Genomic DNA, 16,467 nt, shown 5'->3' on the forward strand with positions numbered 1-16,467 from the left:
CTCACATACTTTCAACTTAAGGAACTCATTCTGAGGAAAGCCAGGGAAGCGCAACCACTAAACTATAGAGGGCACGACATTGCCCTATATCAGGACCTAGCAGCGATCACGTTGCAAAAACGTCTAGACTTCCGACCAGTCACAACGCATCTTCGAAACCATCTCCTACACATGGGGGCACCCCTTTCGCATTATTTTCAAGTGGGACGGCAGACTACGGCAAATAAGGTTATTGCAGGAAGCTTGCAAGGTCCTGGGTATCGGCAACCCCCAATGAGCCGAGCCGGACGACGGAGATAAGAAGGGTCAAAGAGAGATATGGCAACGTGTTGGTGGACGACGGAGGCAGGAGGCCTCCTTTAAGCCGGACTCAGAGACTATAGCTCAGGAACGTCAGGCAGCGCTGGCCTCGTTGACCGCTAAATCCTGGTCTAGAACTGAAGATTAATCTGTTTAACGGGTCAGATAAGTGGTTTAATGCCTTGCCGGGGGGTGCGGCAGGTGGTCGACCTCTTTTGAGACAAGGGGCTAGCCAGCAATCCCTCCTCACTACTCTGGGATCTCCTTGCGCCACTTGGCACTTCTTCCCTCTCTGGGGCCTTTTCAGGCCCCTGGACCCATGACCAGGGGTCCGGTTCCTGTACAGGCTCCCGGGAGTCAAAGAGCCCCCTCCTTAACCCGGGTTGGAGCAATCCTGGAAAATAATTTCTGAGCCTAGGCTACCCTGGGGCCAAATCGGATAACCCCTCCAAATCATTCACCATCTACCAGTGCATGATTGTACTCATCCACACTTGGCACTGGCTGTGCGCTGCCTCCAAATCATTCACCATCTACCAGTGCACGATTGTACTCATCCACACTTGGCACTGGCTGTGCGCTGCCACCAATCACACTAGTCTACCCTTAATGTCCAGTTCCCTCATGCTTAACTCATGAGCGTAGAAAATCAGTTTCTCTTCCAACGCGAGAGCGTTCCTGCTCTCCTCTGCTTAAGTTTTAAGTTTTAACACCTCCAACTCATGCAGTCTGACCCTTTGATTTTCCTCCAACTCCTCTGGTGAAAAACTCCTCCCTGAATGGCTACTACCAGCCCCTGCGGCTGGTCCCTCCACTGGCAAATCCTGTGGACCAAATCCATTCCCTGGGTCATCCTCATCCACCTCAACATCACCCGTCTCCTGAACCTCTTTAGCTTCCCACCAGGCCCTCAAGGCCACTTGCAGCTCCTCCTTCTTGGCTCTACTCTTCATGGGACATCCCAAAGCTCTGCAGAATTTCCTCAATTGATAAACCTTGTAGGTAGACAATGCCTCAATATTAAGCTCTAAATCTGCAGCCTCAGCCTCACCGGCTATCTGGCTCTCCCCTTGAGACATGATGTGTGGTTTAAAGGTTACTCAACTATAGAACCACCAAATCAAAACAATATGTTGTTGCGTTGTGGTCTGTGATCAATTTATGATGTACACCAATTACTGTGAATGGTTTTGCACATATGCATTTCAATCACATTAGGATCGTATCGCACTGCTCTGCCGCCAAATGCTGGAAGCCGGAATCCCAGTCCAACACTACTGTCACCCAGTGCGAGACCCGGGGCTCCCCACTCAACGTTAGGCCAAGAAAGGACACCGTTTGAGATAGCCCTGCTCTCCCCCTTAGTAGCTTAGCACGAGCAGCCAGGCCTATATCCAAAGCACGAGTGTACAGTATGTGCAACCACGCCCACAGCCATCCCCTGGTGACACCACAAACGGACTCCACATGAGTTTGATTAAAACGAGTATAAACTTTATACAAAAAGAAATACGATCAGACCACACGATACAGAAGTCAACATAGAATAAAGGGTAATATTCATTCCGGCTGGCTGGTAGGTTCAAATCTCAACCACCGCTCTCCAATGCTATGCTGGTCGTAATGCTAGAATCACACACGTTGCAATGAACAAGCAATAATGCCCTACTTAACGAAACAATCCTGTGCTAGGCAAAGGAGAAATAATACAATGCGTAACTATACACCCCGGTAGCTTGCAATGGGAGAAATAATGCAATGCGTACCGCTACAATAATGTACTGCGCAATGAAGAAATAATGCAATGCTTCACACCCCAATCACATACTTTGCAGTGAAGAAATAATGCAATGTGGGCCGCTACATTCATGTACTTTGCAGTGAAGGAATAATGCAATGCGGGCCATTACAATCTTGTACTTTGCAAGGGAGAAATAATGCAATGCGTAGCGCTACAATCGTGTACCTCATTGTGCAAAAATAATGTCAGGCATCATCAGACAGTCCGGCAGTTTGTTAGCAGCAATATTGGCAATGTGTATTACGACAATCAGCCTCTTCGATAACAGTTGCCCCCCACACGTATCAACGATGACACAAAGTACAGCTTCTCACTCGGGCCCCCAGTACTGCTGCTCCTTTCGTCAGTACGAGCCCTAATCTGAGCCAAAGCAAAGGCTCACGTCGTCAGAAGGACTGAAAGGCCATGTGAGTGTCCCTCCAAGCCCGCATCCCGCCCAGGTAGAGATCCACGTTAACTCGGGGCACGACCCCACTCTCCTCTCTTCCTTCCATGAACTGGGCCTTCCGTGCAGAACTTTCTCAATGGGCCTCAGCGGCTCAGCCTGGCAGCTCAGCTCTTCCGAGGCTGCTGGTCCGGGCCGCGACTGTTAGGAAGGTCACCAGTGAAAAACGAAATGGAGTGTTTTTCACTGTCAGGACATAGCACACTCCTCAGTATATGTCCTGCTTTTTACCTACACTGCACCCTACCCAGGGGTTACCCGGGACCTACCACAGGGGTGCCCAATGTGTATGTAAAAGGGAAAGCAAGGCCTGACAAGTGGTTGCACTTGTCAGGACAACATGCTAACTTAGCAAACTGGGCGCAGGCCCTACACTGCAGGCCTGAGTTCCCTTCTCCGCGCTTCTTTGCAGTACTAGCCCTGGCACACACAGTGCACATCACTAGGGACTTTACTAGTAAGGCAAACATACCAATCATGCCCAACCAATTACCATTACACTTTACATTGGGAACACTGGTACTTTGACACTGATCAGCAGTGGCACAGTACACAAAGCATCTAAATTGGCAACTGTATGTCTGGAAAATGGTCTAGGGGGAAAGCAAAACGTTTAGGGAACTTTAGCCAAAAAGGTCAAGTCCTATACAACCTCCTCCCAGCCAAAAGCTAGGGTAGACCAATCATTACCTTGATGGACTTCCAGGTTTCGGGCGATAGAACCAGGACGCGGGCCCTCTACCACAGACACACCCTCCTGTTCCACGCCTTCCTGACCAACAATGCTGCTCCATGGATCCCTCCCAGCTAGGGGGACCCTCCAGGGGTGCTGGTCCCATGCCAACCCCATCCCTGGAGCGGTACCCTGGGAAGGCCCATCGGGCAGAATACTACCTCCAGACATCCTGTCCTCTAGGTTAAGAGTGGGTCTACCTTGGTCACTCCTAGGGGACCCAGCTCTACTGGCTGGACTCTGCCCCATTGGTGTCCCTACCGAGGGACACAACCCTCTCTTAATCTTCCATTTAGTGTTCTGGGCCTGCCACTTAGGAATGGCACCCACCAACTTCAGGACTGCAGGAGCTCTGACTACAGACTCCCCACGCCCTCCTGACACTAGGTGTCCTTCCTCACACCTCTGGCAACTAGGCACTAGGCCTTCACCCGGAGGCTCTCCTACGGCCCCCTCAGTTTTCTGGGTGGTGCTGCTGGCCACAAGATGCACCCAACAACCTGTTTCACAAAGGAGGTGCGGATGAACACTGCGGCTTCTGGACTATTCTCTGGGGTAAATATTGTTTTGTTCGTTGGGGTTAGGGAGGTGGGGGTGAAGGGGTCCGGTACACATTAAGTTTCTTTCCAGGTGGTCCCTGGAGTTCACGTAGCACCTTCTTATGCACCTTCACAATGGTACATACCGATATGACCTGCGGTGGGGGAGCTCAGTTATGTTTGTGGGCAGGGAGCGCCCTAGGGGGCTGTACTAGATCAATCCACAATAATCTGTCATGGTCACGGAAGAAGTGAAAATACTCACGGTTAATGTTAAGGGGCTCAACAATCCAGTCAAAAGACGTCCAATCCTATCCTACCTGGAAAGTGCAGAGTCCGATATATGTCTCCTACAAGAGACACATCTCCTTGCCAAGGATCAACACCGCATGAGATTGAGAGCATTCCCCCAACAATATTTCTCTTCCACAGGGGAAAAAAAGGCGGGGGTGGCCCTGCTGATATCCAATCGCTACTGGGGGGTAGTACAACAGAAGGTGGCTGAGCTAAAAGGGAGATTGCTGACCTACACCATACAATTTGGCTCCCAACTCAAAGTGTTAGGTTCTATTTACGCCCCCAACTCGGGACAGGAGAGCATTCTTAAAGTAGCCCAGGCGGACGTCATGGCCCTACAAAATCGCATGACATTAATCGGGGGGACCGAAATATGGTAATGGACTCGAGCAAGGATAGATCACGGGCCTCTTATTGGCACAAGAGAGAACTGTCGGGGGAGGGGAAGAAATGGCTGAAGGAGATGGGCTTCGTAGATATCTGGAAGGAGGCTCATCCCACCTCGACACAATACTCCCTTTTCTCACACGCACACAGATCTTAAGCGCATAGACTATTTCTTAGGGACGGGGGAGATTAACAGGGTAGTCAAAGCAGTGAGTTTCGAACCTGCGGCTCTTTCAGACCACGATGCACTGACTACACATATATCGTTGCCGCCAAGTCCCCGTCAAGCTGGCTGCTGGAGACTTAGAGAGAATATGCTCCACAGGTAAACAGTGGAAAAGCAATTTACTAAATGCATTCAGGAATATTTCACTCTCAATGATACCCAGACATAGCGACAACAACACTTTGGAAAGCGATGAAAATGGTAGTGCGAGGTGAGCTAATAGCGCTGTCGCGGGCTACTGAGATCCAGTTTAGCAGCCCAAGTACAAGAACTGGAAAGGGTATATAGCAAGACGGGAGCGCCCAGGGTTTGGAGGCAGCTGAAAGCAGCAAGGCCACAGCTAGCCGGAATAGATTTGGACATGGCAGAATACACGGCAGTTAGGTTAAAACATTCTTACTACATCTGGGGCGACTGCAATTGTGGTTCTGCCTAAGCCGGGTAAAGATAGACAACAATGTGGCTCATATTGCACTATATCTTTACTCAATGTAGATTTTAAAATCTTTACCGGAATACTCGCTACACGGCTAGGCCCCTGCATGCTACACCTGATTGAGCCAGACCAGGCAGGATTTATTCAATCCCGCCAATGCACAGATAATACAAAGAGGGTACTCCACCTTATTGACAAGGCCCACCAAATACAAATGGACGCACTTTTTCTTATCAGTCGACGCTGAAAAAGCGTTCGACCGGGTGGATTGGGGCTTCCTTAGTCAGACAATGTCCAAGGTCGGTTTGAGGGAGAAGTTCAGGGAGTGGGTGGGCTGCTGCTACAACAGGCCTTCGGCATCCATTAGAGTAAACGGCATCTCCTCACAAGCATTTGCCATTCAAAGGGGCACCAGGCAAGGTTGCCCGTTATCCCCCTTCTCGTTCGCTCTCTATATTGAGTCCCTGGCACAAAGGGTTAGGGACAACCCTAACATTAGAGGGATTCCATTTGGGAGAGAAACACATCCGATCAGCCTATATGCAGGCAATGTGATTGCGGCGATGACGGAACCGAAGGAATCACTGCCCGCCTTTTTGGAAGAATTGGACATATTCGGCCGTGTTTCAGGTTTCCGGCTTAATGTTGGAAAATCGCTCATATTGAATTTAAACCCAGCGCCAGCCACTTTCAACCCCAGGGAGGAATGGCTGTCCAGAATTCAAATACTGGATTCTATTCCATACCTGGTCTTGGATTTAGCGGCAACAGTGCTCCAAGCGACTCAGCTGAACTATGCCAGGCTAGCCCGGCAAGCGAAAAAAGATCTGGGCGCCTGGAGTAAACACCACCTATCGCTACTTGGGAGAATAGCGGCGGTCAAAATGTCCCTTTTACCAAACCCTGCCGGCATTGCCTCCCCAGGGAGTGATCGCCTCGCTACAACAGGGCATTAATCAGTTCGTCTGGGCAGGGGCACGACTACGGATGAGTAAGGTTTCAGGATATATGTGGCCCGAAGTTGGAAGTTTGGGGATACCAGACGTCCTCAGCTATTATAAGGCGGCACAGTTGAGGTATTTAGTGGAATGAGCACGGCCAGAATCCAAAAAAAGATGGCTTTTTCAGGATAGAGCACTTGCTGGGATTCCTCTCTGGAAGGCCCCCTTTTTAAAGAAGGCCCAACGCCCAAGGGGATTGATGGCGTCACCGATTACTTAATCCGTGATGACAGTTTGGGAGGGGGTGGCGACTATCTTTCCGTCTCCCTTGACCCTCCTGTTTGGCAATAGCGAATTCACACCCGGGATGTCCGATAGAGCTTTTCCGGCATGGCGGGACAACTCCTATCACTCAATGGGTCATCTATTTGAACCATAAGGGATAATCCCATTTTCTCAAATGAAGCTTGAGTATGGAATTCCGGAATCCGAGAGATTGAGATACCTGCAATTGCGACATTGGGTACTTCAGAAGGGAATAAGGGAGCAAGGGTCCCGCCGACTGACCAAATATGAAAACTGGCTAATTACCAAACTTACCGATAAAGGACTGATATCTGGGTGGGGAACTTACGCAGAAAGACTGGGAAAGGATTTATTATAGGGCAAAACACACAGCTCGAAACGTAACCAGCATAGAAACCGCCATGAAAATAGCTACTTATTGGTACCTCACACCTGCGCACCTACATAGAGGTAATCCACAAAGGAGCCCTACTTGCTGGCGTGGCTGCGACAATGAGGGAACATTATTACACATTCTGTGGGATTGCCCACTGCTGTCTAACTATTGGACTAAAATTCTTGATGAGATAGACAAGCTATTTGACACACAGATCCTGAGGCTTCCTGTTTATGTCATCTTAGGCCTCCCCAACCCAGTCACATTCCCACTTAAAAGCATGAGAGGACGCCAGATGGGGTTGGCACTAGGGGCAGCATTGCTAAATATACTGTTGCATTAGGGCTCCTCCATCTCTCCCACACATATGGCTTCATAGGCTCTGGCATATTTTACGGATGGAACAGATTTCGGCTACCCTGAATAACACCAATGACTCATTTCAGAAGGTATGGAGCCCATTCCTAACACTGCTCTCGTCTGAGTTCAATTAAATTACCCAGCCCAAATATCTAAGAGTGTTGCACCTATCAAACTTATGGAAAGAACAAACATCATCACTCATTGTTTAGTAAGTGATGTAACAAATGCAGAATTGGGACTCGCTCAAGGTGATACAGAGACTACCGGAGGAGGTGGTGGGGGGGGGGAGTTTACATATTTGGTTTATCACAGAACTTTCACTGGTGTTATCCACCTATTGTTGTACAGCGGTTTTATCTATGACAAATACTGTGCTGACGATATGCTTCTTTCTGTTACGGGATTATATGTGGATGGTACCTTCTATTGCATTGTATTATTTATGCCTCTGTATTGTTTTCTAATTTTGAAAATGCTAATAAACACATTTAAATATAAATATTTACAAATCCAGAGTTGGTTTCAGTCATCGGACAATAGGATTGGGGGTTTGAACAAGCTTGAAGAAACTTTGACTTTCCACGGATCTAAGAAGAAGGAAACATCACACTGGTACTGGCGGATGATGGAAGAAGCGGATGGGAAGTTTACGTTGCCACAAGAGCTGTTGGGGAGATGCTTGCCCGTAGCAACGTTGGAGAAGTTATGGCAAGTATCTTTTTCTATGCTTTTTTGCGTGATTAAACCTGCCTGTTAAAGGAGAAACCATCTCTTTTCAGTCTACAGAGTGCACTGGATGCCACATAAGCTATCGAAATTTAATAACAGAGGAGTGGTGGTATGCCCCGAATGCGGTCAGAGGATGGCGGATGACCTGCGTATGTTTTTGGAGTGTCCAGGGATTCAGGTATTCTGGGGTGATGTGAACAAGGCTTTGGACGATATTTTGAACATAAAGCTTCAGGTAAGCCCTCTCCTCATTTTCTTTGGTGTGGCCTCGGAAGTAAGGGAATCTGATAAGGATAAGCTAAAATTAATCTTTTACGCAGTATTGTTGGCACAAAGAGAACTTTGTAAGAAGTGGACTAACCCGAATCCCCCTACGTATATTGAGTGGAGGGTGTCCATGGAAAATACATTTAGGTTGGATGCAGTTTCTCTAGAGAAGCAGAGGTATGCCTTTTGGCTCCCTGTAGTGGAATGGCTGGAAAGGCAGGGATAGTGAGGGACTATCCAATGATTATGCCTAACCAGACCTCAGTACAAGAACATGCCACTCCCGCTGTTTCGCTTTTTGCCCCCTGGTCACTGGTCACATTCCTCTTGTTCTTCAGCTGGGAGAGCTGAATGGAAGGGAGAATGCATTGAAGTGCACCTGGTAGGTTTTGGATGTGGGGGCAGTATCAGAAGCTCAAGGGCAAGATATTCGGACAGAGGTGCTGTGTGAGGCTAATGAGGACAAAAGAAGAAAAGAAAAAAAAGAATATTTCAATTAACTTGGCATCTAGCAGAGAAGACGCCATACAGAAAACAATGAGTATATCACTTTGCACGCCTATTATCCCGACTAAGAAAGTGCAAATCAGGGTTTTTGTTTTGGCCATAATCTTTCTCTGAATGTGCAAGTTCAGAAAACCTGTACACCCTGCTTTGTATTATCAAGGATGCTGAGAAAAAAATCTCTTTCCTTTTCTTAGAACAATTAGCTTCCATTAATGAATGCTACTATGCTATGACGCCTCGACTATGGCAGTGCCCTTATGCCTTGGCCTGCATGAGAATCAAGCTTCTAAACTTAAAAGAATACAAAACATGGCTCCCTTTCCTGTCTTCCTCTCATTTGCTTTGGGTCAACGTCTGATGATGTACCAGTCCCAAAAAATGAGTGTAAAAGTCCACTCTCTGCAACAACATGAAAAATTAATCACTGTGCACTTTCCAGCACAATAAGTATAATAAGTAACAGTCTTTCTCTAAGGTGAGTTTTTTGTACGTTTTCGTGTGTAAGATACAAAGCGAATGTTTATGGCCACCCTTAAATTTTAGAAATTTGTGAGTGCCTACACGTTCCCGTGAATCCTCTCCTCAAAACTCTCATGTTCCCACCATCAGCTCTCAAGTGTAAATCTAGATAATCTGAAGACATGGACCACTTTTTACAGACGTTGGGGCCAGATATACCAAGCCATTTTGCGGCTGCAAACCTGTGATTCACAAAATGAGAGATGTTGTGACCGCAAAATGTTTTTTTGGTATTCACTAACCTCTGCTTGCATTTCAATAAAGGCTTACAGTTTCAACAATATGAACTTAGAAATGGATACAGAATCACAGTTTGGTAAGAGCATGTTTATGGGCATGTTTACGGCGTATTTACCATATTACGAATTAGTACCAGATGTGTCAATGGCTTGCAACCAGAATTCCACCTGCAAACCATTGAAAAGTTATTGATACCTCCAAGGGGGTGGTTATTCATTCATAAAAGGGAGGGGGCCTCCGTGGAACTTCTTCCCCTTTGTGAACGCTACAAAATGTTTGGACCACTGCCAACTTTCAACCAAACTTGTATTTTTTTTTTTTTAAAGTAACCCTTTCTTTTTAAATATAGCCCATTTCCTTTAAGGAAAACAGGCTATAAATATATATTTTAAAGTGTACTTTATTTAAATGCCATCAAAGATATGGTGGTTTGCTGACCCTAGTAGGCCAACATTCCTGTGATGGCCTCCAATCAGAGTGAGTTGCAAATTGAGACATCTCTCATTAATAGTGATGAGGTTGGTTGGATTGTGGCCCACTCCTAAAGGGAAGTTTGCGAACCAACCTATTAGTACATAGATCTGTTTGCAAAATCAGAATTGTTTCACAAAAAAAACATTGTGCAATTTGGGTCAGCTTTTTGTGAATCGATTCTCAGTACATCTATAAATATCGATGTGCGATTTGCAATGCTACACATCATCAAATACTGATTTAATAAATCAAAATATATCAGTTGTGTTTCCAGATGACACTTTTGGGCACCTAAAGTCCAAAACATCGTAAGAATAAGGCTAAGGGAGTCCAAATAGATCGCTTCTCTCTCCAAAACAAAAAAAGTATCATCTTTAATGGCTTATATGTATCAAGTGTTCATCAAATGCAATTAAAAAGAGAACTTTATGAATCTGGTGCCTTATGTACTCTTTCCCTAACAATTGTCACAAACAAATCATATAAATCTGCAACATCAGCCTAAAAACACAAATACATAATTTGCTAATTGCAGTTCACAAATGTAATCAGTTGAAAAACTTAAGATGATGAAACACTACCTGAATATTTCCATAGGTTTTCTATGTACACTGTTTTACCTACATTTAGTTCTATGCATGGTTTGCAATAGTCTGTACAGAGAATAAAATGAGACCCCCCACTTCCTTAAATGACAAGGCAACAACAGGATGTCAGAACTCTGCAGCTTGGTCTTTCTTCTGATATGAGAGGACACCTCCTCAAATTCTAAAATCAGGTGTTCTGCAAAAGCCATAAACTATATCCACTGGGAGGGACCATTTAGAGGATATAGAATTGTGCTTTTACTTAAGAGCAACATTTTTACGCTTTTTTCTCACTCTCTCTTCCCCTGAACAACAAATGTAGGGATTACTTTTATGGGGTTTTGAAATTGCAAATAGGCTATACATTACTAATAGGCGAGGAAGTTGTATTAATCATGTACACAAATGTAAGTTCCTTCAAAGGTCTTCTTTATTGAGTATGCATCTTCACATCATCATAACCTCCAGCATAAAGACACACTAACAGTATTTCCTAGAACATGGGTAAACCTCCCATTCCAATGACATTACAAAGCCCAGCTACCATCTTGCCCTACAGTGCATTCCAACACTTCTCCACCCGCAGAAAATGAGGAGAAAAATTAGTACAAGGTTTAATACTCAATTGAAAGAATGAAATCAATAGCAAAACTCATATCACCAAAATTGACATCAACAAGAATAATCAAAAGAAGTGTGCATTAAATAGAATGTTTGACTTTACATAAGTTTCCTATGCTCCATTGCTTTCCATCCTCCAATTTGGCCACAGATTTAGACACCTTGATCACTTTCTGTGGCATGAAAAACTTACTGTCACCTCTCATCACATGCCCCGGTTTCTTCACTACCACCCAATCTCCACACTTCAAATCAACAACTTTCACTCTTTCCCTGTTATCATAATCCTTTTTGTTGCGACTTTGAGCTTCAGATGCTTTAGCAAACGTACTCTCACGATCAACCCATATCTGTTTTTTTCCAAGTAACCACATTGGAGATTCTTTTGTCGCAGGCTCCCTTCCTTTAAGAGCAACAAAAGGGGATACCCCCATCACTGAATGCGGAGTAACTCTATGGGCCCATATCATTTTTTGCAATTCTTCTTTCCACGCCAATCCATTGGCTAAAGATAGCTGATAATCCAGTTGACTCTCTCCACCAATCCGTTGGCTTGGGGACGATAGAGTGCAACTCTGTCATGCCTGATACCCACACCAGCCGGAAAATCAGTCATGGCTGAGAACATCAGCTGTGCTCCATTATCTGTAACCAACGCCTTGGGTATACCCTCCTAAAAAAACACTCTTTTCAAGAACTCTATCACATTCCTCGTTGAGACACTGTAAAAAGTCTCAATCACGCACCATTTGCTGTGATAGTCTACAAGAACCACAATGAACCTGTCACTATGACCCAACTTTTTTATAGGACCTAAAAAATCAATTGGCAACTTCTCCCAAAGACTACAGGGAAGTTTTACACAATCTAACGGTGGTTGCCTGATCACTCTGTTCTTATCGCTGTTGCCCCATATAAGACAATCCTTAACTACTTTTTCCACTTCCTTATCCATACCAGGCCACCAAAAGGATTGCCTCAACCTCCTTTTTGTCATACTTCTCCCCAAATGTCCTTCATGCACAATTCTAACTAACCTCCCTCTCAATGCTCTGGGAGGAACAATGCGATTACATCTCAACACTTTGTCTCCCAAAATACTCAGTTCTTCCCTTACAACCAAATACTGGCTTAAGTTTTCACTCAAAGTACTATCCAAACGCCAACCTTTACATATTAGATTCTTTAAATCCTTGTATTCACCATCTTCAAGTATTGAACTACTCCATTCCTCTTGACTTAAGGCTGGCTCACCATCCACAGTTTCAACCACATCTGTACAAGAAACATCAGAAATATCTTCGTCTTCAACCATAGGCATACGTGATAGGCAATCAGCCACCACATTCTTCCTCCCTCTAACAAACTCAACAGAAAAATTAAGATCCATTACAGTCAATAACCATCTAGAAATACGAGGTGTCACACTGCCTTCAAGTCCCATGCCACACTTAAAGATATGCAGTAAAGGCTTATGGTCAGACTTAGGTATAAAGGGGAACCCCCACAAACAATACCTGAAGTGGTTCAGACCCCAGCAACAGTCCAATGCTTGTTTCTAAATTGCTGAGTATGAACGCTCCGCAACTTGCAACCGTCGTGACACAAATCCTATAACTCTGTCCTCACCTTCCACCTTTTGAATTAAGACTGCTCCAAGCCCTACATTGCTGGCATCGGTAGACACAATGGTCTTCCTATTACCATCAAAATGTCCCAATGTAGGTGCATGTGCAAGTGATTGCTTGACATTATTGAACCCAGTCTCACATGCTGACCCCCATTCAAACGATACCCCCTTCTTCAGTAAGGCTATCATGGGTTCCACCACATCAGCAAAGTTGGAAACAAATTTGGAACAATATTCTGCTAGCCCTAAAAAGGACTTCAATTCTTCCTTTTCACTTGGTTGAGGGGCATCCTCAATGGCCTTCATTATACTTTTTTTCGGTCTTATACATTTTTCAGATATTTCATGGCCTAAGTAACTCACCACCTACTTGTCTTCGTAGCTGACATTTTTTTCTTCAGGGTTAAACCATGGTCACCAATCCTTTTTAACCCCTCATTCATTAACATATCATGATCCTCCCATGACTTGCCCACCACCATGACCTCGTCTTGGAAGCACAACACATTTTGCATACCCTTGAAAATACAGTGCATTATTCTTTGAAAGACTGTCGAGGTTAACGCCAAGCCAAACGGCATCCTACAATAACGATAAGCACCCAGGGGGTTCACAAACGATGTGAGGGATCTGGATTCATGATGCAAGTTTACGTGATGGTATGCCGCCGAAATGTCTAACACACTGAACACTTTTGCCCCTCCCATCCACTCTCATCGCCAAAATCTGTAGTTATCAGGTACACAAATGTAGGTTTCTTCCAATGTCTTCTTTATTGAGAAAGCATCGTCATAACCTCCAGCATAAAGACACACTAACGGTATTTCCTAGAACATGGGTAAACCTCCCTTTCTAATAACATCACAAAGCCCATCTACCATCTGCCCTACAGTGCATTCCCACAGAAGTACAGGTAAGATGGAGGTAGGTTTTGGGATATCAGCAAATCTCATGTAATTCCTTGCAGGTCTCAAGCTGGCTGATAAAATGGTCAAAAAAACACCAATATCTTACCGCATATTCAAATTTGGAGTTGAAATCCCTGTCATTGGCTCGCAAGATTCGCTCTTTCTCTGCAGGAGCAAGAAAATAAAGATTTTCAGACAAAGGCAGCAGAAGTATTTCATTGATGGACTTTCAAGCAGGAGATTGTACATGGCAGATTGACGCAAAGAGATTACGCCCAAAGTCGCATGGATCAACGAAGCATGGTTCAACATTGCACTGCACAGAGCAATATGGCCAAAGGCATTATGGTTAAAAGTGGTATGATGCAAAGTAGCATAGTGCAAAACAATATTGCTCATATGTTTAGGCATTTTCAGCTGTAGAGTAATATAGTTCAAAAGCATCATTTATAGTACTATGGCTCAAAGTATTAGGTTTAAAAGAAGTATGGTTCATTGTTTCATGTATTAAGGCTCAGTGTAGTGTCATTTTTAGTAGTTTGTTTCATAATGATGAGGTTTCAAGTAAGAGAGTGCAACGCAGCCCGGTTTACAGTAATATTGTTAGTAGTATGTTAGTCTATAGTGGTATGATTTAAAGTTATATTGTTTATATTGATATTGTTTTAAAGTGGTAATGCCCAAAGAAGAATGACACACAGTACTAGATATGAAACTGACTCAAAGTAGAATTATTTATAGCGAAAAGTTCGAAGGGCAAGATGTATTACTACACTGGTCGCATAACTAGTCTCAATTTTAAACTAGTTTTTTATGATCAGTGTGGAATTTTGCAAATAGACCTATGTACTAATTAGTTATTCCCGAAAATTCCAAATCAGAGTTGGTCACTTTTATTGCAATCCTTTTTTTATTGAATATTGAGTACATTTTACATTGCCACACCGTAGTAGAGGTACAATTACCATAAACAGGTCTCATCCTGATCAGACAAGCACTTGGTATCATACATATTGCATTCATTTTGATCATATCCAATTGGAATGGGTTATAAAGTGACCCATCTCATCAATACTCTTTACATAGGTCGCAAATTGCATTCCACTCTCATTGAACACAATCACAGGCATGGTGGCCTGCAAGAGTTAGCAGAAACCATGTCTGTGATTGTGTTTGAATTAAGAAACCATTATTTTTATGTATCCTTTTTTCCTTAAAGGAAACAGGACTGTGCTAAAAAAAAGTTCTCTTTAAAACAACGTTTCCCTGACAGTGGGCAGCGATCCTGTGGACCTCTGCCTACACTATCTGAAACTTGTTTTTAACATTCAACAATGGGGAAAGCATCCAAAAGGTACCGTTTTCCTTCTGGGAATGGACTACCACCTCAAATTGGAGTTTGGTAAGATTTCAATGTTGTGCGACAGGAATTACAGTCACAAACTGTTAGAAATGGAACCTCTAGTTTTCAGACGTTTGCACCCTGTCCAAGTAGGGACCACCATTCTAGTCTGGGTAAGTCATATATAAGCCCTAAATTAACCTTGTCTCACCCTCTGGTAGCTTGACACAGAGCAGTCAGGGTTAACTAACGAAGCAATGGGTAAAGTATTTGTACAGCACTTAAGATACAGTAACTTAATGAAAACACCACACAAAGATTCCACACAGATGGGGAAAAATAGAGCATATTTATCTGAGTAAAACAAGACCAAAATGACAACATTTCAATCAGTTGAAGTTAAGCATGACTTTTTAAAGAATAAATGCAAAAACAGTGCTTGAAGTAAATAGCGCTAAAGGTTGCGCTAGACCAGGGTAAATCTGAAAAGTCAAGCTGACCACAACGGAGCGCAGGTCGGATACAGTTCCAAATGGATCCCACTGAAGTTTTACGATCTCAAGTTGAGTTAAGAGTCCCGTTCACAAGGATAGAGTTCGCTGGGAGCACAGTGACTGTCACTGGGGGTGGTCCGCGGGGCTTGAAGGACCGCCGGGCAGTACGGACAGAAGGGCTGGGGCTTCGCGAGCTGCAATGCTGCTGTGGATAGAGACTAACGAGCGCCACAGTTCCGGAGCTAACAAGCCTGTTCGCAAAGAGCCCAGAAGCTTGATTTAAAGAGCCCAGGAGCTGTAGATAATGAAAGCAGCTTCCAAACCCACTTCTGAGGCCCACAGTTTGGAGGGGGTACCACAGGCAAGGGTAGGACTCACAGAAGGTAAAGCCCAGCAGCTCCAGCAGAATTATAAGAAGTGTTTTGTGTCCCTTAGACTTCAGTAAACAGGATGCACGCCAGCAAGCCCTTGGAGTCACTAGGTTCAGTACTTGGCCTGAGCAGTGCAGAGATCATCAGGCAGCAGGGCAGCTAGGCAAAGCAGAGAAGCAGTATCTCAGAAGAGTCACAGCAAAGTGGCAATCCTTCAGCACAGCAGCTTTTACTCCAGAAGAGTTCTTTATAGGTCCAGTAGTGTACTGATTTGATATGGCCAGAGCACTGCTACTCATACCAAAAGTGTCTTTGATGTAAGGGGTGACTTCAGAGAAACTCTTTGAAGTACACAAGGATCTCTTTCAGCCCAGTCCTGTATGCCAGGCTAATACTGTGGGTGAGGGGGTAAATCAGTGTTTTGTGTGAGGATAGAACACAGCCTATTCAGATGTAAGTGTGAGTCACCTCTTCCCCTTCCTGACCCGGAAGGCTATCAGAATGCAGATGAATCCCCTGTCACACCCAAACCTTCCTGTGTTGTGGCTATCTAGATGGAATGCACAAAGTGTAGCTGTCACCCAGCCCAGACGTGCATTGGAGACAGGCTGCAAGGCACACAGAACAG

The 16,467-nt window shown here is 44.8% G+C and overlaps 1 protein-coding gene across 3 annotated transcripts in view; it reads right to left on the bottom strand.

The window, feature by feature from the left end:
• LOC146863805 (phospholipid-transporting ATPase ID-like) overlaps positions 1-16,467 on the bottom strand; it is a 696,782-nt gene that overhangs the window by 283,044 nt on the left and 397,271 nt on the right. For all 3 annotated transcript variants that reach the window (XM_085628123.1, XM_085628125.1, XM_085628124.1), the window contains exon 3: positions 13,739-13,797. In XM_085628123.1, the coding sequence (XP_085484249.1) occupies positions 13,739-13,797 (59 nt within the window). The remainder of the gene's footprint in view (positions 1-13,738; positions 13,798-16,467) is intronic.

The sequence above is a fragment of the Triturus cristatus genome, chromosome 2_1, assembly GCF_964204655.1.
Source record: "Triturus cristatus chromosome 2_1, aTriCri1.1, whole genome shotgun sequence".
Lineage (NCBI taxonomy): Eukaryota > Metazoa > Chordata > Amphibia > Caudata > Salamandridae > Triturus > Triturus cristatus.